At 39.0% G+C, this 24,467-nt stretch overlaps 1 protein-coding gene across 3 annotated transcripts; it reads left to right on the top strand.

The window, feature by feature from the left end:
* Positions 1-17,257: 17,257 nt before the first annotated feature.
* On the top strand, positions 17,258-22,621 carry LOC132384501 (homeobox protein DLX-6-like). 3 transcript variants are annotated; one of them, XM_059955649.1, is made up of 3 exons: positions 17,258-17,558; positions 18,395-18,588; positions 22,237-22,621. In XM_059955649.1, the coding sequence occupies exons 1-3, from the start codon at positions 17,258-17,260 to the stop codon at positions 22,486-22,488; spliced, it is 747 nt and encodes a 248-aa protein (XP_059811632.1). In that variant the 3' UTR covers positions 22,489-22,621. The 3 variants fall into 3 exon arrangements, with proteins under 3 accessions (XP_059811632.1, XP_059811631.1, XP_059811634.1); XM_059955648.1 differs by having other exon boundaries at positions 17,258-17,579; XM_059955651.1 differs by lacking the exon at positions 18,395-18,588 and having other exon boundaries at positions 22,237-22,416.
* The last annotated feature ends 1,846 nt before the right edge of the window (positions 22,622-24,467 follow it).

Raw genomic sequence — 24,467 nt, 5'->3', positions numbered from 1 at the left:
GATACATCCTCTCTACATCCACTCTATCTAGCGGAGGTCTTTCAATTTCTTTCAATATCTAGATCTGTCCATTTTCAACAACCAGTGAATGCCTCAATTGGTATCATTATGTAGTTGATTCTTATCCTAATATGCAAAACAGAAACAAAGAACAGAAAAGATCTCAACAGGAAATGGTCCCTCAACGATAAATACAAAAGATTTTGTAGCTGCTGGAATCCTAGAGCAAAACACACAAAATGCTGGGGGAAATCAGAGCAGCAGGCAGCACCTATGAAAATGAATAAACAGTAGATGTTTCTGGCTGAGACCCTTCATCAGGATCAGAAAGGAAAAGGGAAGAAGCCAAAATAAGTAAGTGGGTGGAGGGGAAGGAGTACATGTTGGAAGATGATAGATAAAACCAGGTTGGTGGGAAGGTGGGATGAAGTAAGAAGCCGGGAGGAGATAGGGAAGGAAAGAAAAGGCTGGAGAAGACAGAATCTGATAGGAGAGTGGATCATGGATGAAAGGGAAGGAGGAGGAACACTAGGGCGGGGCACCAAAGAGAGGGGATGGGGGGGGGGCTGGAGTAGTGAATTGAAGAGGGAAGGGGAACAACAAAAAATTTCTGGGAGAAACTGATGTTCATCCCATCAGGTTGCCATCAAACAGAACACGAAGTGTTGCTCCTCCAAACTGAGAGTGGCCTCATTGTGGCAGTAGATGAGGCTATGGATTGATATGTCAGAATGGGAATAGGGATGGGAATTAAAATGATTAGATACTGGAAAATACTATTTTCAGTGGATGGAGTTAAAGTGCTCAACAAACCAGACCCCCATCCTATGTTGGGTCTCACCAATGTAGGGGAAGCCATATTGGGAGCACCAGATACAGTACACAACCCCAACAGGTTCACAGGTGAAGTGCTGCCTCACCTGCAAGGACTGTTTGTGGCCCTGAATGGAGGTGAGGGAGGAGGTGAATGGGCAAGTGTAGCACTTCTTCTGCTTGGAGGGATAAATGCCAAGAGGGAGATTAGTGGGCAGAGATGAATGGACAAAGAACTCATGGAATGAGCAATCACTGCAGAAAGCAGAGAGCTTTTTGGGGGGGGGGAGTTAAAGTTGTGTTTGGTGGTAGTATCCTGTTGAAGATGTTAGAAGTTGCAGAAAATGCTGAGTTAGATGTGCAGGCTCATGGGGTGATAGGAGAGGACAAGAGGAACTCTATCCCTGTTAAGGTAGTGGGAAGGGTGACGGTGGATGTCTAATGTGAAGGGGGTTTCTTCTTTTTCTTTGTTACTGCGTTATGTTAATCAAAATGGCTTCTTTATTTTGTTAAAAGTAGGAATGCTTCTTCGTTGCGAGAGAGTGCTGGAAGCACGTTTGGGTTAAAATTTACTGATAACAAGAATTGTATTCCTTTGTTAACCAATTGGGATTAATGTTGTTCTTTCTTCTGAGTCTGTAAGCTATTGTTGGTGGGCTTTTGGGGTGATCGGCATGAGGGGGTGAGAGAGAGAGGACGTGATACTGTAAAATGGGCGAGGAACGAACCCCAAGCAGGGGTCCGAGGCCAGGAGGTATCCCAAGGAGAGGAGACAAAGATAGATGTGCTTGGTTGACCACTTCGGGAGGTCCTGAGCTGCGAGTCGAGGAGTTCGGAGGGGATCGAATGGTGGCCAGAAGACTTCAGTAATTGAGCTCCAACGGTTGTGCATGAAGTGGTTTGGACTTTGATAAGTTTGGGACCTTTTCTTTTCCTTTATATATACTGTATTGTTGTTAATCATTTAGTTATAGTAATCTTTATAAATTGTAATCATTTAATCGCATGTGGTGTACTATCTGTTATTTGGCGAGGCAGGGATATCACACAGCATCCACATAAGCTCATTACCTAATTTGGCGGGGCCGAAGGCTGCTCCCTCTAGACGAGAATGAGCTGAGCGAGCCTGGGGTGACACAGGGGGTTACACTAAGAAATGGAGAAGATGTGGGTGGGGGCAGCATCAATAGTGGCTAAAAGGTGAGAAAAGGTGTAGTCCAGATAACCGCACGAATCAGTAGGTTTATAAAAGATGACGGTAGACAGTTTATCTCCAGAGATGGAGACAGAGAGATCAAGAAAGGGGAGGGAGGTGTCAGAAATGGACCAGGTGAATTTAAAGGCAGGGTGGAAGATGGAATCAAAGTTGATGAAATTGACAAACTCAGCATAGGTGCAAGAAGCAGAACCAATGCAGTCATCAAAATAGTGCAGAAAGAGTTTGGAAGCATTACTAGGGCAAGCTTGGAACATGGACTGTTCCACATAGCTAACGAAAAGGCAGGCATAGCTGGGGCTCACACAGGTGCCCATGGCTACACTTCGATTTTGGAAAAAGTGAGAGGGGCCAAAAGAGAAATTGCTGAGTGTGAGGACCAGTTCTACCAGACAGAGGAGGGCAAATGGTCAGGTCTGCTGTCAAGAGAGAAACAGAGAGCTTTAGGGCCTTCTTGATGGGGATAGAAGTGTATAGGGACCAGACATCCATGGTGAAAATGAGGCAATCAGGGCCAGGGAATTGAAAGTTATTGAGGAGATCGAGGGCATGAGGAGTGTTGCAGATGTAGGTGGGAAGGGACTGAACGAAGGGGGATAGAATGGAATTGAGGTATGCAGACACAAGTTTGGGTTTGGAGGGATATGGCCCAGTTGCAGGTCAGTGGGACTAGGCAGAGAAATGCTTCGGCACAGCCAAGAACAAGTACTTTGGATCTGTCTTCACTAGGGAAGACACAAACAATCTCCCAGATGTAATAGTGGTCAAAGGAACTAGGGTAAATGATGAACTGAAGGAAATTTATATTAGGCAAGAAATGGTGTTGGATAGACTGTTGAGTCTGAAGGCTGATAAGTCCCCGGGACCGCAGCTGTTTACAATATACATTAATGATTTAGATGAAGGGATTAAAAGTAACATTAGCAAATTTGCTGATGACACAAAGCTGGGTGATGTCAGGATGATGTTATGAGAATGCAGGGTAACTTGGACAGGTTGGGTGAGTGGGCAAATGTATGGCAGATGCAGTTTAATGTGGATAAATGTGAGGTTATCCACTTTGGTGGCAAGAACAGGAAGGCAGATTACTATCTAAATATCTAAATGGAGTCAAGTTAGGAAAAGGGGAAGTACAACGAGATCTAGGTGTTCTTGTACATCAGTCAATGAAAGCAAGCATGCAGGTACAGCAGGCAGTAAAGAAAGCTAATGGCATGCTGGCCTTTATAACAAGAGGAATTGAGTATAGGAGTAAAGAGGTCCTTCTGCAGCTGTGCAGGGCCCTGGTGAGACCCCACCTGGAGTATTGTGTGCAGTTTTGGTCTCCAACTTTGAGGAAGGACATTCTTGCTATTGAGGGAGAGCAGCAAAAGTTCACAAGGTTAATTCCCAGAATGGCAGGACTGTCATATGTTGAAAGATTGGAGCGACTGGGCTTGTATACACTGGAATTTAGAAGGATGAGAGGGGATCTGATTGAGACATATAAGATTATTAAGGGATTGGACACGCTGGAGGCAGGAAGCATGTTTCCGCTGATGGGTGAGTCCAGAACTAAAGGCCACCGTTTAAGAATAAGGGGTAGGCCATTTAGAACTGAGATGCGGAAAAACTTTTTCACCCAGAGAGTGGTGGATATGTGGAATGCTCTGCCCCAGAAGGCAGTGGAGGCCAAGTCTCTGGATGCATTCAAGAGAGAGTTAGATAGAGCTCTTATAGATAGTGGGGTCAAGGGATATGGGGAGAGGGCAGGAACGGGGTACTGATTGTGTATGTTCAGCCATGATCACAGTGAATGGCGGTGCTGGCTAGAAGGGCCGAATGGCCTACTCCTGCACCTATTGTCTATTGTCTAAGAAGGGCCAAAAGGCCTGTTTCTGTGCTGTAATGTTCTGTGGTTCTAAATTCAGTGGGGCAGGAGCAGGCAGTGACAATAGGCCTACCCGGACAGTCAGGTTTGTGAATCCTGGGTAGAAGGAAAAAATAAGCAGTGAGGGGCAAAGGAACTATGAGGATAGTGGCAGTGGATGGGAGATCTCCAGAGTTGATGAGGTTGTTGATGGTGTCAGAGACAATGTCCTGAGATCCTGAGAGGGGTCCTTTTTTGAGAGGTAAGTAAGAGGAAGTGTCTGAGAATTGCCACCTGGTCTCAGCTAGGTAGAAGTCGGTCCACCAAAGTTCAACAGCATCCCCTTTGTCTGTGGGTTTGATGGTGAGATTGGGATTGGTGTGGGGAGAGAGGGAAGAAGTGTTTTCAGAGGGGATAAAATTCGAGGAGGAGAGAGAAGTGCTGAAATTCCAACAGTTGATGTCCCACCAGCAATTAGAGATGAAAAGATCGAGAGCAGACAAAAAACTAGGGTGGACTGTCTAAGAAGAGGAGGAGGTCTGGATATGGGAGAAAGGGTTATTGATGCATGGTGGAAAATCCTTGCCAAAAAAGTGGGCTCAGAGAAGGTGGCAACAGAAAAACAGCTCAGCATCATGGGAGGCATGAAAGTCACTGAGGTTCAGGAGAAGGGGGACCTTGCTGAGGACAGAACATTCTGGAGGGAATGGTGAAGACAGCAGGGATTAAGATTTGGGATTGGGGGAAGAGAGTTGGTAGTGTCAGTGGAGAAGGGAAGGTAGGATGGGAGGAATATGGAGGCTCCCAGGACCCAAGATATGACAGAGGACACTGGGAGACCTGGGGTTGAGGAGTAGAGGTGAAGGAAGGGGAGGTCAGATGCCCAACGACAGTGAGAAAGGTCTCGGCCTGGAGGTGGAAGCAGCCAAGATCGGGGCTGGAGCTATAGTTAGAGGCCATGTAATTCGCAGTCTGAAGGCATCCAGGGTCATTGGAAGCAGCACGTACAAACAAGCTGAAAGAACTCAGCAGGTTGGGCAACATCCGTTGACTGCTCATTTCAATGGATGCTGCCTGACCTGCTGAGTTCCTCCAGCTTGTTTGTACGTGTTGATTTGACCCCAGCATCTGCAGTGTACTTTGTGTTGTTATTGGAAGCAGAGTGGACGATGGTGAGATCTGCAGTCTGGAGCTGTCTGGGATCTATGAAACTATTTGGAACCACAAAAACAATTATAGGAGATATATTTGCTCTCTATACTACTGGCCATTATTAGAATCTACATTTTTCAAAAATATGTTAATATTACTGCTCATTTGTCTTTATATTCATTCTTAACTTAAAATTCCAAGGTCTGTTTTCCGATCAGAAACAGATCATATAATTTTTCATTCATTTGATATCAGCTCAGTTGTATAAGATGTGCAAACATATTACACCATAAATGGGAGAGAATTCTTTGCATGAGCGTTAAATTACCAAAATTATTGTAATTCTATTTGAAGATTATCAATCACAATTGAGATCATAATGAGTCTATCAAAACTGCTTTATCCATGACCTACACACCTTTTGCCAGATCCTCACCTCAGCTTAAAAACCATGTTTAATCAATGCATCTCTGTTGCTGAACTCGGCCATGGACGGTCCCAAGCCTGTCTGCAAAAGATGAAGAGTTGGGCATGAGGCTAACGACCTCATCCCATAAAAACCCAGAGCTACAGGAATGACAACAGAAGGTTCAAAGTCCTTATATCTCAGAGAGAAAGGATCATTGCCTCGAAGACACCAGAAGACAACTTAAGAGACTGACCTGGGATAGAGGACTTTGGCAAGCTGTTGTCAGTGGTCTATGTCTCAGTAAGGATGGTGGGCTTAAGTATGTAATGAAGTATCTCTGTGGCTGGCATCATTTGCGTTCAAATTCCCTGCTACCAAAACTGTTTAAACCAAACTCTGATGTAAGATATTTTACTTCTCAATTCTTTTTGAAATGGTATGTGTAATAGTGGAGAAATCAACTGCAGAAAAGACGATGGAATTACATTCATGCAGCATTTCAGTTGAAGTACTGATGAGGACATTCAAAAACACCTGATTGTTTGAAATCCAATTTGACATTGCACTGGATGACTCCAGCTCATGTATTGTGTCTGAATTCAAAGTAAATTTATTATATAAGTACAAATATGTCACCATATACAACCATGAGATTTAATTTCTTGCAGGCATTCACAGTAGACCTCCAAGAGGACAACAGCCTTATTGTGGTTTGGAGGCTTGCGTGCCTCAATGATCCAGAGAGCTATGATCGCTGGAGTCAGTGCTTCATACGTTGGCTCTTGATAGGGCCACCCATGCCAAATAGGTCAAAGCATATCAGCCAGGCTTAGATCCACCAGACCTCCAGGTTCAGGCGTTCAGCTCAAGGTTAGCAATCGTGACAGATCAAACAAAACTGTTACAGAAACAACAATATCAGATCCATCTACATCTGTGTGCAATGGCCAAGGGCAGACAGAAAAAGAGGACCTTTGTTGCTTCTCTAAATACCAGCAGGTATAACAGGCAGTAAGTAAGTATTCACAGTAGAACAAGCAAATAAATAATACTGAAGAGTCCTTGAAAGTGAAGTCTATAGATTATGGAATCTGTTCAGACTTGAGTTGAGTGAAGTTATCTGTGCTGATTCAGGAGGCTGATGTTTAACTGTACCTGAACCTGGTGGTATGCAATGTAAGGCTCCTGATCCTCCTTCCTGATGGTAGCAGTGAGAAGAGAGCATAGCCTGGATGGTGGAGGTCCTTGATGATGGATGCTGCTTTCTTGTGGCAGTGCTTCTGGTAGTTGTGTTGAATGGTGGTAGTGAGGGCTGTCTCTGTGATAAACTGGGCTATGTACCAGATTTTGCTCACTTTTTCCATTCATGGGCATTGATGCTTCCATACTGGCCTATGGGGCAACTAGTCAGGATTGATCCCAGTTCAGTAGTTTCAAATTATTATATTTCCATCAGAACATAACCTGACAGAAAAAAAAGTGCACAAATATAATTATATAACAAGAGTCTAAATGTCATTTGGTCAACTGATGATACCAAATTTTTTGATTTTCATTCATAACATCTCTTTTTTTAAATAAAGACTAGTATGAATTCAAATATGCATCAGCTTATGCTGCCCATTTTCCTAGCTATTAAATGCAAATTCCACAATAGGTTTGTAATTATGTCATTGTCAATACAAATCTGATCACAAAGCCACTTGAAGCAAACAGGACATAATTCTACACAAAATCCCTTACAAATTGTCTAATATTTTAGCAGAATAATGAAATTGTCTTAAGTGACCTTAAGGCTAGTCTGAGGGGCTTGAGTGATGAAGTTCTTAAGTTTCAGATTTCTGCTTTTGTCATCTGATTGCTAAATCACTTTTCTTTCTTGTAACACAATATGTATGTCATTCTCCATGTAGCAAATTATGTATTATCTCAGTTATGTTATGTACATTTTTATCCAATTATTACAATCCCATCTGACTGGGAATCCCCATAAATTGGTTTAAATACAATTTAAAATGTAGCTATTTCTATATGAATACTGAATCAATTTTAAATGTGTGTGCATTTAACAAACAAGCATCTTCAACAATATCATTACTGTTAACACTCTTGGATCTGAGCTATGTTTGCTGCTAATTGTGTTCAACATAGAAAATGGAACATAAAAGTGAACTTCTAACAGTAGTTGATAATTTATCAATCATATGCAAGGTATCGTTAAATCTTCTGTGTCAACATCTTCTTGGAAACTCTTTCATTATAACAATTAATTAAGGAAATGGTTAATTATCTCCAAAAACTGCTTGCTCTGATATGAGAAGAAAGCATTTCTAGATTTAAATAATAACTGTGTTTAGCTTAGGTAACATTCAGTAATTAAAATGTATTATATTGAACAGCTCAGAATCAAGACTAAAGTGTGGTTTTAGCTCATAGGCAAAGTTAGTTGTAAATGATTGTCTGAGAAAGAGGGTGAGGGTGGGGGAGAGAGAAGGTGATGGAGATGAGAGAGAGGGTGATGGGGAGAGAGAGGGGGAGGGGACAGAGGGAAGGGGTGAGAAGAGTGAAAGGAAGAAGAGGAAGAGAGGTCTATTGATTATCAGCATATTCTAAATAAATGATTACCCAGATAGGCAAGCTAACTCATTAATTTCTACTCAAAGTTGAAATAAGCCAGATTAATGGCATAGTGTATGATGGGTTAGTCAGCAAACCAATATAGGGTATTTTATTGAGAGGAATAGTTTGTTTTGTTTCTCAATGTGCTCTTCATTATAGTGATCTTGAAACATTTGTTCTTTACTATTTCTTTCTAAAACTGCCTACAATGTCATCAAAAAATTACCATTAATTGTCACCTTCTAATTAGCTCATTTCTATTTGCAGTACTCTATATCGAATAGTTTGTGAATTGTAGAAGTCCACATAATTCCAAGGCGAAATAGGATCGTTCAATATCCAAAACTGAATGTGCAAATTAAGGAACAAATTCCAGTTGCTATATTTTGTTGACTGCTGACTCCAGATCGGTACCTTACTTCTCTGGCTAAAATACAACAAAGAATTGATGTGCGGGAGACCGGCAGTATTGAAAAACAAGGCGGCCACAAACAGAAATGCTGAGCAGGTGGACTAAAATCACGAGGAAATTATCTGCATGGTTCTGTGGTGAGAAGCAAAGGTTGACTGTTTACATATATTATTTTCAGAAACATTACATTGAAATAGACCGACATGCCATTGACAATTAATAGAGGTCCAAACGTTACACTACACAAATCAGAACGCCTGCGGTGCAGTTTGGCTCATCAATCTTCCCACATTTCACACAGTAACTTTTAGTTTCGTGCGCATTTGGCTTGATTCTTTGTAGAAGGAAGCTTCATTAACCCCCTCCTCTACGTCATATATGGAGTGAAAAAATAATTTAATCTAGACGAGAATCTAGCATCCAGATTCCACCCCACCCCCATCCCTGAATTGGTGTATAATTTGCCTTTCCTGTATTCAGAGTTGGGCGGCAGTACAAAAAAATTGAAAGGATCACTTATTTTGATCCTTAATTGCGTTTTTGGCTCTCGTCGCTTTTTCTTCTATACAGTGCTTTATATATTGATCAAAGCTTTATTTCCCCCTGGATGTTGCTATCCATATGGCGTCTAATATGTTTGGTTTTGCCTGTTTTTGAAGAGACGTTTTGATGTTGCTATTTGCAATTTTTGTGTTAACCCCTCTCTTGGGAAGAGAAAAAAATCCAGATTGAAGAACAATTGCATTTAGTACTTTAATTAAGGAAAACCAATCTTCAGCGAAACAAAACTAGATGCCGACTTTACTAAGTGCATATTCAATAAGTCAACAAACCCAAACACTATTGAAGTCGATTTTCCTAATATTTTACATAATTTAATCCGTTTTTGAATCATTATTTGAACTGACCTTAAAATAACAGTAAAATGAACTTCACCTAAAAGCGAATATGAAAAAAGTACTTTGGACATAACTTTCTCTGAAAAAAAACTTCATTCCAAAATCATGTTCCACTGATAACGACTGAAGATTGCGAAAGAGGAATGTGTTCAATAAGGGCGCGTTCGATTAGCAATGAGCTGATTTGCCCCTTTCGGCGTATACTTCCTTTAAATCATCAGAAGCTCAGTTGCCCGAAATATTTTTTAACAGGTTGCACTCAGGATAAAAACATTCGTGAAGGAAATCTAGTCAAAAGCCTTGTAAAGTTGAAGGTAACCTCCAATGGTAGTAATGATAAATTATTTTGTCGGCTGGGAAACCAAGATGCATTGGGAACAGAAACGATTCTGTTTCCTAAAGATTCCCCCGTTACTTCGACCGAATCGCTCTGCTTCTGTCATTCGTCTTGGCAACAGCCAAGGCAACAGAGCAATTTCGCCCCATCAGAAGATAGATGGCGGGAACAAAGTGCTTCTAATATGACGGACGCACGGACCCGAAACCGCAGGATTAGTACCCTTCCAGTTGTCACTCTCCACAAATGCTTTCCAAAACCTGCAAGATTAAGCACATCCAGTGGTTATGTGATAGTTGGCCACTATCCAGTACCACAAATGTAATAGAAACAACACTAGACTTTCCAAACCCAAAAGCAAAAAAAAATGTTTTTATTTGCAAATAGCTCCAGTACGCGCGCATTTAGAAGAGGACGTTTGTGTCGTATTTGGATTATTTTGCACGAATTCAAACTCAGTTTTGATTATATGTTTGCTTATGGGCTGTTATTTGTAAACTACAGATCAAAAGTGCTGATTAGGACGTGAACAATACATTAATGTTAATAATACGTTAAGGTTAACAAACCCATTGTGAACGCTCCATTATTTGAAGTAGAAAATTAAACATTAAATAATAATATGATCTGCTAAGCTTGTGGTCTTTGGTTTACGGCTCGTGTTTGGTGTTATTAAAAATACAAATTAAGATTTTAAAATTCGATGTGTCACAGCAGCACGGTGCAATATGGTAAACAGTTTATCTGCTGTTTGAGTTTTCCTGAATATAGGTACCGTGTGGTGGTGCAGCGAAACTCTAGCTGTAGACTTTGAACAGGTATTTCTGAACGAGTTACGAACCAATGCTACCTTACACGATGGGGAACGATAATGCCATTGAATAGAAAGAGCCTTTCAAATGTCTTAATCGCTGCGAAACACAGCTGCACTTTGCCTATTGCTGATAAATAGTTCAAGCCAATCAGGTCACGATTATAGTCATTTCTATGCCATCAGAAAATGATAATTAGTGATGAGTAACACTGGCGAAATCTGAAGTATCGGAGCCATAGCATTATTGGCGAATAACGTGAGTGTCTACCCATCCTCCCCCAACCGCTTAAAAAACCTACAATACAATTGGTAAAAGAGCCTCTATTTATTTTAGTAGGGTTATACTAGGTGATATTCTAGCCTGCAATCCAAAAACCATTATTAAAAATTCAGTGCACAAAAAACGACACCAGTAGAAGGTTGACAATAATTGGCCAGTTTAACATTTATGAGAACTATTTTTTTCTCATTTACTTAATGAGTCGAAAAATAGATTCAATTTATTAAATTTTAATTTCAATTTTCAGCTATCTTGAAGGAATTTTCACAACTTTTTCAATCGCAGATTTTTACTGACATAGAACTGCTACCTTTCTAGCTCCGTTCTGATGGTTCACAGTGGAGTGCGTGCATTTCACGTAAAATTATCTTGATATCATTGTGTATCCATTGAAGAACAGGACCACCGGACCTTTTAAAGTAATTATTATTTCATCATATTTGTTAATGCAAAGCGCATGTGTTTGGAAAGCAGCAGCAACCATACAATAATTCCGGTTAACCTGTTAGGTTAAATCTGCCTTAAAATGCAGCATATTAATAAACTTTTATCAATACACGAAACACGTTAGATTATCTGATGCGAATGGCAATGTAGCTTGCATTATGAGTAACAGAAGTTTAAACGAATATTTATTTGAGTAAAATTCCTTTTTACAGAAAATTATATAAACAGTATCAAAGTTAAGGAAATTGACATGATGATTCACCGGGAACGTGACGGACACGAAGAATCAGTGCGCTTTGGTTACTTAGTTTAGAGTTCAATGCAATCCGCCAGGTTAACCCAGAGAGTAGAATAAGCCAAAGAGAGTACGGCGCATAGTTAGAACAAGTGGCTGCTTTGTATTTCGTCGTGTCATCATAGTTAAACTCCGTAATTTTCCTTAAGCCAAGGTTATCCACTTTAACTTGACTCCGGCAATATAAACCATATTTATCTTGATTAAAGAGCAGTATCTGGTTTTGTGAATTAAGGGAAACCTCTCTACCTAATCAAATAGTCTAGTTCCTCTAGTCTAGTGGATCTAAATAGGGCATTTATTATTTATTCCTATCTTACACCATGGTAGTTGGTCTTGTTTTTAAAACGTATTAATTCGTTTCTAAACCGTGCAGTGGGGGTTTTCAGACGCCTGAATGTCTGCTCTGACGTTCCCGTGTCTAGTTATTAGAGCTCCTCTCCTTCTATTACTCCACACTGAAGCCTCAGCCTCCAATGCATTGCTTCAGGGCTCGCCTTTGTTCTTCCTATATCCATAATTATAGCTTTTAAAAGAGGGTACCTTTCCTTTTCTCGGTTCTTCTCCGTGTTATGACAACCACTTTGAATTGTCACCAAATGATTTACGTCCTGCACTGCACGATTTACTAATCCAGGTTGTTAAATGGATGTTTTGTGAACCTAAGAAAGTCTTTAAAAATCATAAAAATAACTCAAGAAAAATATGATGCTTTAAATTCCAATAATGAACCAATGCCGCCTTACTTTGCTTTATGACTTCAATGTGGACTTGCTAAATCTGAATACCTACACTAATGTTTGTTGGGAGGGGGAGAATATTGCAGCGAAATTCTGGTATATCTATGCACATCTTGCATTTTAATGAAGTTATTTTAAGTTGTTACTGAATATAATTGAATGTTCTTGCGGGATCATAACTTAAAGATGAGTTAAAATTAAATTGGTGCGTCTTGAAGACTTGGTAAAAAACTTACAGTTTACCAAAATCTGTTTTTTACCAAAAACTAATCTGCATGGAGTAACAATTAAAATTTTACTCTAAAAACACTGAGTTTAATATTATAACTGAAAAAGTAAATTTGGTGAGCGACTGTCCACAATGCATTTAAAAGCATTGCCAAGCGAGTGCATGCAAATGATTTGCGATTAACATCGCTTATATTCAGGCGAACGGATTTATAAGGACTTTTTAGAATAAATTCATTAATTTTTAAAACTTTTAAAGTTTGTTTGGCGCATAAGATTTTTCATGAAGTATATCCGAACCTTTCCTGTCCATCACTGTTTTTATGTGTTCATTTATTTTATCGACCACGCCCTCTCACCTCGAACTTTATCTTCCAATCGATTCACAAACTCTGTTTTTTATCGCCTCATTCTTAATAAAATAATTCACTTTTTTTGGATCTTACAAACTGTTTGTCGTCAATTGATTTCTATACCTCTTCTATAGGTTGTACGCTATTTTACCAAAAAGTGCGTGTTGACATGCTGATTGTAAAATTGAACATGTACCAAGACTTTTGGATTATTCAATGACTGTCAAGAAAACGTTCGCCAAAAGAAGAAAGTTATTTTACCCCTAAATCTCTGAAGCTGAGACGAAGTAGAATGATGTCGCCGAAGAGCTGTCATTTGTAAATAGTTGAAAATTGAGGTATATTGCTACATCAATATGGAGTTTGCAAATTGTATTCTTAATGTGTTAAATATTTTAGAATCAATATAACCCTTAGCTCTTAATTATATAGTTATATAATATTTTTAAGTAAACAATTATGTAAAGTATTTAATCTTCGTATTTATCGCTTCGTTTAGGGTGTTGGACTATACAAAATTTAGCGTTAAAATACTTTGTTGGCTGATTTAATCCATTTATCTCAATGCAAAGAACATGATAACTGTTCTGCCCGAATAGTCACCTAAAGTTTTTTCAACAAGAGGAAGTGTTCAGTTTGGAGTGAGGTTCTAAAGAATGAGATTTAAGTCATTTGCAACGTAGTGGGAGTGCCCATGGAGGTGCTTTGCAATCCAAGTAGTTCAACTTAGTTTGTAAAAGATTTCTGGCCAAAATTGGAAAATAAATTAAGATTTTTGAATCAAACATTACCAATATTAAATGTTTATCCGGAATTCCAATACCTGCAGTTTCACCAAACTTTCAAGCCTTAACTTTCACACCTTCTGGTGATTTGTTTACATAATATAGCAGCAGTTATTGGGTAGAGTGACATTGTTCTTCATCGCATACCACGAACAACATCAGGGCACAAGGGGAGACACAGACGTTGTGATCGATATCAATTCACGATACAAGACTCAGTGGATAGCTACTAAAGTTGAAAAACAAGCAGCGGCACCCAGTACAAAATGATATATGTGGATGAGAGACGGATATGAACAGGGTGGATAACACAATTCCACATGCCTCGCATTATGTAAATATAGTTCACGAACTTTGGGGAAATTGGAGACATTAACAGGTATATACATTTGTTTGTGTTTACTCAGATTAGAGGAGCATTATTAACATTACACAGGAGATAATGACAACTTTATTTACAGATTATATTCAGTTCAATGTTTCTAAACGACGAAACTCAAACAGCTCGGTTCACTTTACACATAGGTTAAAATATGCATCCCTAGTTTAAATATCTATAAACACAGACTAAATGCACACACCGTCAGAGGTGAATGCAGAATGAAGCATAGGGTAGTAATATCTGCAAAGTGCTTGTTAACATTTAACCTAGATTCGAGCAAAACCTTTGCAAAAACTATTAAAAAGGTGACACGTGGCTTATATAACATAGCAAGGGTCCAAAGAGAGTTTTTTTTATCCTGAGCAAGCGGGACAAGGTTTAACTGCAAATCAGAGGATGGTCAACAGAGTACACTTGTGTAAACAGGAAGCTGGCGTCGCTTCTGAATACTCATTAATTGCTATATTTTGGTTAGCACACTGCATCAGTGCAAAAATCCTGAATTTTATCTTGGTTATTCTGTTTTTAAAGCTACTTTTTATGTTAATAATCATTTGCTTTGATTTAAGCGTGCATTCCCAGTCATTAGGCTTTAGATTTGAGATGAGCAATATTTCAGATTTCAATTCGCTTCGAGCTGAGCGCTTTATATTTTGGATAAAAATTGTAAGGAAACAAAATAGCGAAAATTATCCGCAATGTTCTTAAACTAGCTGCACCTGTTGTATAATTAACTATTTAATTGCTCACTCCTATCTTTTCTAGATGAAACCCCTTTCTTTTCCCGGGCTTTGAATGGCCGTCAGTTACATTTGGAAGGCTGCAAATCATCTTCCCAGCAGGAGAAAACAAACGTACGAAACGGAACGAGCTCCTCACAAAGAGTGGGTTATTCATACTGCTCAGCTTAGGAATAATTACGGACCGCTGGAAGGCAAAAATTGTTAAATACTGACTACATCCCGCAGCGTTCCTTTATTTTACAAACCAATTTGAAAACATCGTTGAAAATCTCGACAAACTTGAGATATATGAGAACAGGAGTTAAAAAAAAATAAGTGGCTTCGGTTTGCACGTTAAAACTCGAGTTGGTTCACCTGTCCTTGCTGGGCATGCGCTCGTTCCGCATTTAATGCATTTTGAGATTCCAGAAAATATCTGCCAATGTTAATCAAAAGAAGGCTGTATTCTAAATAGTTTGAACCTACGCATCAGATGATCAAATCACAGGGCAATAGAAAGTAAAATGAAAAAGAGATGTCGGCTGAAAGCGTTTTTAATCACCTTTCGGCTGGTTCATTCTACCTCAAGCAAGGGAAATAGGAATTAAATATTCTGCTCGGCAATGCTAGCTTTCACAGGCGGCAAGTTATAAAGTGTAGACCCTGAATCTGCGTCAGGCTGCAACTTGATTTAGAATTATGTAATTCTTTTTTCAGAACTTGAGTATCACTTGATGCCTCAGTGGGTTCAGACTGGCAATTTTAGCAATGTTTTTTAAAAAAGTGAAAAATAAATGCAATTGCCGCCTTTTTGTATTGTCTATGGATTGTAAAGATCGTTAGAGCATTTTGTATTATAACTGTCAAGAGAAAGGATCGGATCGGATTTCTTTCTCGCGTGTTCCACTCCAAGGTTAACATGCAGAGCAAAACAAAGAAAATCTCAGACTCTCCACATGTTTCCCAACACCTTTGAACCCCCTATTTAGGTGTACGGAGGCTAGGTAGCTCCCAGCCGTCATCCACTGCTGTCACAACCATACCCTATCCATCATCTCTTACTGACGCGTGTATATAAAATAAAATGTATTTTATGTTTTCAAACAACGCATTGACATTTCGTTCATCCTTTGTGCAAATATCATTTTCATTTGTGTATAATCCCCGCCCCCGTCACCTTGGCAATATTATCAGCCAGTTATAATCAGATTGAACATTTTTTGTTCAGTAGCCTTTCTTCTTAATACATTCACGAACATTCGGTAACTTAATGACACGCCCAACGTGGTATGAACATAGAGATAAAAACGCAGAAATTAGTAAATGACGTTGACTTTAACAATTCCTGGAAATGATCCATTCAATATTCAGTTAACGGTCAGTAAAATGATCAATGCAGGCATTTTCCCTAATGTGACAAATACCTGATGCACCGAGCCGCACCAAACTCGAAAGACAGCAGTGACAGCGCCAGACAACTCGCCGTTTGTGACAGGGCTAAGACGTTTATAGTTGAAGTGGGTATCACATGAGAATGTCATTTAAATCGCCGCATTGATTAGCAGATAGCGGAAGAGACCAGGTATAATTAAGGGATAAAGTAGAAGGTAAATGTCCCGAATCACACTTTAAAAATACGAAGTTTTTTTTTGCGCCTGTTAGTTTTTTTTATAAATTGTAAGGAATCCTCACCTGATTTAAACAATATAGAGAGACAGATTGAGATATAATTTAAAGCGTATTTTTCTAAATATTGCCTTAAATAACGCGTGCAGTACATTCCATCATAAACAGTGCTGAGTGAACTTTTGTTTCCCAAGTGTTGTAGATCGAGTCAGGATGGCATTTTAAGCACACGAGGGGTTCTTAAAGCGGCCGCTCAGTATTCCTCCCGTATACGTATTTTACTCATTTACGATCCGTTTCTTTTTTCAGAGGGGAAAAGGACGTTAATTTGCGGTTGCAAAACTGCGTTCGGATGATTGCTACATTTCTGATATTCACTTAATATTTGTTTACCGGCTTTTCGGGCCAAGCCAACGTTGTACGCATAAAACAGTTTCATAGCATGTTATAACGTGTTTATGAAATTGTCTACTGATTATTTCGGATGGGTTGTTCGCTGATGGAAATGTAGCTTTCATTAACTGATTCTAATTAAAGTTAATTAGGATCGCCGCCGGGCTAGTGATGTAATACGCCCTTTGTCCAATCACAAGGCAGGAGACAGCCAATTGGATACGTTTGCATATCAGATCCATATGCATGAAGCAGCCATGCAAATCCAGAAGTTTTCCTGAATTTCACGGGGAATTCTCTCAACTTAACCCTCTTTTTTCACGCAGCGTACAAGTGGGGAAATCACCTCTACTTGGAAAATTGAGGAGAAGACGCTTGGATTTAGTTGGCGATCAGCCTCTGTGTCAGTTTCATGTTGCGCGTCAATTCCATGTCAATTTCCTGCAGGCTGGTAATTCCTAGTCAGTCCCGTGCACTTCCTCGTTAATGATGACTATGACCGCGATGGCTGACGGTCTGTTAGCACCAGACTCATCCAAGTCGGCCTTTCTGGAGTTTGGACATCCAGCTCAGCAGTCATCCCCTGGCATGTCCCATGGACACTATCCGGTGCACGGCTTGCACTCGAGCGGACATTCTCAGCACGATGGTTCTTACTCAGGCGCCTCTTCGTATGGCAGATCGCTGGGTTACCCGTACCCAAGCCCAGTTAGCAATCATGCACCTAATCCGTACATGCCATACCAGAACAACAGCACTTTGGGTCACACCAGGTTAGAAGACACAGGTAAGAACCGTTCAGACGCGGGTCCCCATTGTAGTATACACCGGTTTATATCGTGCTTCCATCGCCATTCTGTTATTGAGTCAGCCCACTTTTTAGAATCGCGATGCCGGATTTTGAGAGGCCTTTGATGACATTATTTGTATATTCATAAAAAGCTTTAATTGCGTTCTTTAAATAGACACGCGCAATTAAGCAAATTTAATGCTGAGAGAAAAAAAATCAGCAGTTTGTTCGTTCATAGTTCTGTCTCCTGCCAAAGGTCTCAGCAATTGACTGACGCTACGGCGAAATAGTCCATTGTTTGGCGAGAGGTCCACTTTGTTGGGGAAAATTGGTAAATTGAATTCTGACCGATTGCGGTGAATTGCTGCAATGCTCTCGAGCAAAATGTTACTGGCGTGAAGAATCTTGAAATTTGACCCTTTTGTGTATATTTGTGAGTAAACCATATCGGAGTGCAGTCATACAATCGAGCTCCTGCAGCGCGTCCTGTGTTTTGCTCTCTTTTTGCACCACTTACTTAATTTAATTTATGTTTCTTATTGTAATCTATATTTTTATTATGTATTGCAATGCACTGCTGCCGCAAAATAACAAATTTCACGACATATGCCAGTGATATTAAACCTGATTCTGATCCTGTTCTAATCTAACAGAGTTAAGCGTATTTTTCTCCCTATAATAATCCGCATTGCTGCGCTAGCTTTTATATTCGGGGAATCACCATTTCAAGGTAATCTGATTCAACCTGTTGGGACAGGGGAAGTAAAGGAGAGGTGGTCGTGATTCAAAGATGTAATGTACCTAAGGTTCAGTGTTTCCAATTTCCCTCCAAGAACACGAGAAGTCGACTGTAATCGAAAATGGAGAAATCCGATTGAACGGGAAAGGGAAAAAGATCCGAAAACCGAGGACCATTTATTCGAGCTTACAACTGCAGGCTCTGAATCATCGCTTCCAGCAGACGCAGTATTTGGCATTGCCAGAGAGAGCAGAATTGGCAGCCTCTCTGGGACTCACCCAGACTCAGGTAGGGTGCCGGCCAGAACAAATTCACCCCTCTTGAAAATATGGGGGTCCTCTTAAAGAAAATGCAATCTCTTTGTTCTTGTAGGAAAGCGCGCACGCACACGCGCGCTTGAAAAGATATTCAGATTTACCTAGGTCAGTTTTTATTCTTAAACTTCAACACCTTGGTGCAGTTGAATTTGGCACTTTAGTTAAAACATGCATTGAATTTGCATAACTAACAATGACTTCGAATTTACAGCAATAGGCGTGGGACCCTTGGTATTCGTGTGTGATCTCAATTTAAAGCCGAAATTTTACACTCAACTGGAATGCAAGTTAAATTTTCAATCTCGCTGTGTCTTTTAAAAATGCAAGTTGAATGTGGTTATACCAAAGCAATCTACCACTGCCCAATAAAATGGCAGAGGCCAATTATAGTATATTTATTGTGTCGCTACTTTCTGCAGTTTCTTTATCTTTTTATTTGATCTGTCACTATTAATCAGTTAAAGTACAGAAAGTAAAGGCCCAAGTAGATCGGTTACTTTTTCCTGATAAGTTAACTGTTTAAAACACGAGTAGTGAGTGCAGCCATGGTGCACGAAACGCTTGGCGACGAGAATATAACCTTTTCATTTCCCAAATAGGGGCATATTAGCTTGGCATTTTCTTTCAATATCCGCATCTTAATTGCTAAATATAATAAATTAAAAGTGGTGGCTAGTAATAACTAATAGACTCTCAAATCCAGTGGATTCCGATTAATTGGGACACAACGGGGCCAGTACATTTGGCTCAACTAAGCGGCTGCCCCAATTAGCCGAAATGTCATGGAAATAGTTAAAATGTATTAAAAAGACAAACTGGGTAACATATTATGCATTGAAATTAAATCCAGAACAAATTAAAATACTATCAGTACTACCGCAGTACTAGAAAACTGCTAGTTCCTAATACTTACCGACCGAGGAATTCGTCCGTGTCTCGTTTTTTTTTTATTGTAGATGAACAAAATCAGCACAGAAACCTAATGCAGATAATGGACTGCCTTCATACAATGCTTTCAACGATTACATCCTCTAAATCTTCATTTTTCATTGTAACATTCAAGATGATTATTAATACCTTCAAATTCTTCGTAGTTTAACTTGTTAAAGTAGTGAAAGAGTTTCATTTTCACTCCCGACCGTTTCTGGCATCTTCAAGCCTGAATGCTTGAAACTGCAGTGAGCAAAACAATTCTGAGTTGTTTTACTGCTTATTTCTAGCCAACTATCAGTGACAAAATTCGCTGCTTTTTGAACAGAAACACACGCAACTGACGCTATTTAAAAATTGTTCGCTTAAAGCACGGTGTTGTCTCACGGCCACGCAAGCGCACGCGACTGACGCTAGTAAGAAACTGTTCGGCAACAGTCTCTTGCCCCAATTAAGCGGCATAGAGTCCCAAATAAATGAAGGAAATCCCGGCTATTTTCTTAAGTTTTTGTTCAAGAGTTTTCCGAAATAAGCGGCTGCCCGCTTAATCGATGGCCCAATAAACCGGAATTTAGTGTATTTCAAAACTGGCAGTGCAGTGCATGAAGGAAATGCGCGTGAAGTCACAGGTAGTCGGAGCACACGGAAGAAAACATTTTTTCATCGCCGTATGGTAAGCCAATTCATTATCGTCATGCACGTTATACGTACCGCAAGCTCTCAATTATGTGAATCAAGTTAACAAATATTCTGGGCAAATCTCCAAGATATTATGCATTTATCAATTTTCATGTTACTGAATTGTTCTAAGGTCGTATAAATTACTTGGGTATTCTTAGAAAATTGTAGGTATAACTTGCTGCACTCTCACGCAGCGCGATCTTCTTCGTTTCTACCTTTTACTTTTTTCGGGCATTCCCAGTGTTTTCAATTGAAACGGATTTAACAAAATTCGTGCATTAAAATGAAGTTGATCACACAAGGATTTCAAGTTCCCGTGAATGTTAATAATCATCCCGAATACGTGCTACTCAAGAAAAAGATCCCGGGGTTTTGTTTCTAAAAATGAGAATCTCTACCAAGGAAGTTCGAAGTTCTTAAAAGTCCGATTTCAAAACATAATTTAATATATGTTTAGAATTAATCGCAATGCAATGCCATAACACTGGTTAATTAAAATGGGCATATTAATCCCAATTAAAGTAACCATAGAATTATCTAAATAAGGACACGTTTGTCTTAAAGATTAAATACTCTAATTTCGGAATCTTCAAATCGTCTACAGAAAACTTTATTGGAGGCAATAGTTAAGATGTACAAATGTTAATAAACGGCATTATAATCTTTCAAATTTCAGTAACTGTTGGAGCTTTAACCAATTTGCTGAAATATATTGCGAATGTTGTGTGGCCATATGCACAATCAGATTGACACTGGGTGCAAACCACAAGTATTTACTACTTAGCCATCATAAAGAAATGCTGAAGTTGATTAGCATGCTTAAAATATAACACATTATGCAAATATACTTAAGACAAATTAGGGATGCATTTCAAAAATGAAACTGCTTTGAAAGTCCATGCCTGATCTGATTTTGCACATATATACAGTTCTAACAGGGGACAAATAAGCTGTTTACCTGCATTGCCCTTTAACACAGCAACAAAGATCATCTAAAATGGCATTACTGGCATATATTGAGCAAAATCCTGATAATTAAAGACTTGAAGCACTTAACTGACTTTTAAAAAAATCACACTCTGGGAGGTGAGGGTTCTAGTATTTTCCATTTTTACACTAAATCGAGGAGTAAATAGCACAATCCTTAAACTTGGTTTTCAATCTAAAACAGGAGGTGAGTTTAAATATGCAGCAAAATACAAATTGAGAAAGTCTTCATTACAAAAGAAAGGGAAATTCTCACTTTTGATTGCAAAATGTCTAGTTACTACATTACCCCTTGTGTCATATGTCTCTTTGGCTAAAAAGAACTAATTTCAAACTAAACCTTATTGATTTGGAGCCAAAAGTGTCCTATAAAAATTGTAACTTCTATACCAAATAGAACATTTAAATGAAACTATATATTTGTATCTTAAAACAAAACTATAGTTTAAGATCACTAAGTCTGCAGGCTATAGTGAAAGTATATTTTTGCTTCTACTAATGAGTGTATGTCAATTTGTATCAAACTCCTCATTGTTTTCCCATGGAATCTGCCTGTCATGCAGACAGGAGAATCTGGACCCAAATTAAAGCTATCATTGTTGTATGTTCTTTCCTTGTCTATGTCCATATCAAAACTCAAGTCTTTAATTCCTTTACACACGATGTTTCATTTTCCTCCAGAAGGTTCAAAATGTGATTTTTGTGATTATTTACTGAAGGGCTACTTTGTAGATCAGTCTGAATTTAAGCATCAGTGGATTGACAAGACCATTGGAAAATAATTAAATTTTGTAGCAAACCCCTCTTCTAGATTGGGCTTCCATATACATTAGAGGGTATCTTTTTTTCTACAAACATTAACATATTGGGGTGGATGTAGCTAGATCACTTATGAATTTAGAATCATGAATAATCCCTTAAAAGTGCATATTCTATACGATTTTGGATTATGTGGGCTGAATATCAACTTGAATTTAGTGAGTGAAGTAAGTATAATGCCTGTGCTTCTATTTTATTTTAGGTGAAAATTTGGTTTCAGAACAAGCGCTCCAAGTACAAGAAACTGATGAAACATGGCTCCAGTGTGCAAGAAGGTGACCATCTGCCCACCTCTGCTGCTTTGTCTCCATGTTCACCTAATATCCCACCAGTCTGGGACGTTGCCATGGCAAACAAGGGTGCCACTATGCCTCCAAACAGCTACATTAACAGTTTTGGGTCATGGTACCCACCAGCCCACCAGGACACCATGCCAAGGCCCCAGATGATGTGACTGACCAGGAGTACAATACATCCCACAGACTCTCTATCAATTAGACTAAAAAGGTTACATGATTTGTGGTAGTTACGTACCAGAAAAAATGACTGATTTTTAGATAGCAATGGCTATATGCTTTCAGTCATACTTAAACAGGTTTGTTGTAGAAATGCAATGGGTATATAGAGTCAAACTCCTCTAATGAGTGCAATGCAGTCTTTGTATGATGTCTGATATTCTATTGGAGAAGTTTGAATAATCTATAATCTACATTGTGAATTGCAAAAAAAAAACAATGAACTGATTTTATAGCTCTTCTATTAATCTTGATTTTAATGTTTAAAAACACACATCTTCAAGATGCAGATCCTTCTTAGTTGGATAAAATGCAAAGGCTGCGTTTCAAATTGATCACAGACAGGGCCCACTCTGCTTAAGATAAAGACCATATCAACTATGTTCTATTTAATTATCATAACGTTTGAAGTATTATGGTTTTCTAGACAAAATTGCAAATACCCATTTAGTTGAAATGTATCATACTAGAATTTTCAGGGGTTCTTTGAATATAATAAATATGAAAAAGTAAATATGATAAATTCAAACAAGCAGTTGTCAAGATATGTATAGTTAAAATAATTGGAAATACTAGATTCTGGGAAAATAGCTTTAAGAGAAAGACAGACCAAAGTTTTGGGCTTTGATCCTTAAAATTATGGGAAAAAATATTAACTGTTTACATATGATAATGGAAATATAGAAACTTTCCAATGTTTTCAGCGTTCAAAATAATTGTCAGCACTTTCATATCTGTCCTATTAGATAGAAGAAAGCTTAGTCTCATCCAACAGCTCGGCCAACACAAGAAATTTGCACCCACTACTTCCCATAGTTTCATCCATTTCATCCATTATGTTTGATCTTAAATCATTGAAATCAAGACTGGGGTGTTTAAAATAACTAAAGACACTACTTTGAGTCAAATCAATCTAATTATTACAAAGAAGGTATACTCACCTTACCACCACTCCTGTTCCTCTTCTCCCCCCCCCCCCCCCACCACATGCCCTCACGATAAACTATATAATTATTAATGAAATGTGATGTGTTATAGGCGATGAAACAACTGGATGTGACTCCCATTTGAAATACAGCCTATGTATGGAAATAAAAGGGATATGTTTAGCTCATCCAAGCAATAAGGAGGCAAAAGATGTCTTGGAGAACAAAACGGTAGAACACAGTATGTGTGTGTATATATTAAAATAATTGTAAATAGTGCATATGTATTATGTCATTATTCTAAGTAAATCAGTGATACGCATTCAAAGCATCCTATATACACCCGATTCGGATAAACATGGCTACTCGATTTAATAGTATGTTTCTCAGGATAATAGAAACCGGAGCGTGTTCGCGTTATTTTGAAAAAAGCAATGCCGACTTACTGTGGACTTAACTGTAATTATGTGTAAAGGAAAGGCAAGATGATTGCATGTAATTGATCAAACTATTTCATTCAGTCTACATCCCTACACGATTTCTTACTTACGTTTCCCCGAGGTCAAACATAGACGTGAAGCTTACTAGATTTTTAAAATTATATAAAATGTCTGCGGTCACGTTAAAAAGTGGAGGAAAGGTGATTTTATTTTTGCATGACTACATATTAATTTGCCGAGAAGAATTGGTGCATTTCTGGAAATGTTGTAATTTGTCTTTCTGATTAAAAAGGCATTGGACTTTTAAAATGCAGCTATCATTTGGATTATGGTAACCGAGGGCTCACGCGCCTTTGACCTGGCGTTACACTGATGTTGCGGGAACATTAGTTCACTTAGATCAAGCGTAGGATGGCAAATTTGTCTTGATTGTTGCATTTTTTTTTGATGAAACAAAAGATGACGACATTACCTGAGGCTGAGCGGCTTACTAAATAAAAATCCAAAGAAACGTTTTCTCTAGCGGCGTATATGAGATGGGGATGGGTGCTG

The sequence above is a fragment of the Hypanus sabinus genome, chromosome X1 (assembly GCF_030144855.1).
Source record: "Hypanus sabinus isolate sHypSab1 chromosome X1, sHypSab1.hap1, whole genome shotgun sequence".
Taxonomy (NCBI): Eukaryota; Metazoa; Chordata; class Chondrichthyes; order Myliobatiformes; family Dasyatidae; genus Hypanus; species Hypanus sabinus.
This window is presented reverse-complemented; position numbering and strand designations above follow the sequence as displayed.

Excerpts from the sequence above, each read along its gene's own strand:
- LOC132384501 (XM_059955648.1), top strand. The coding sequence starts at position 17,258 with ATGATGACTATGACCGCGATGGCTGACGGTCTGTTAGCACCAGACTCA. Across the intron at positions 17,580-18,394 it reads TAAGAACCGTTCAGACGCGG|AACACGAGAAGTCGACTGTA; the intron begins GTCCCCATTGTA and ends TTTCCCTCCAAG. Across the intron at positions 18,589-22,236 it reads TGGGACTCACCCAGACTCAG|GTGAAAATTTGGTTTCAGAA; the intron begins GTAGGGTGCCGG and ends ATTTTATTTTAG.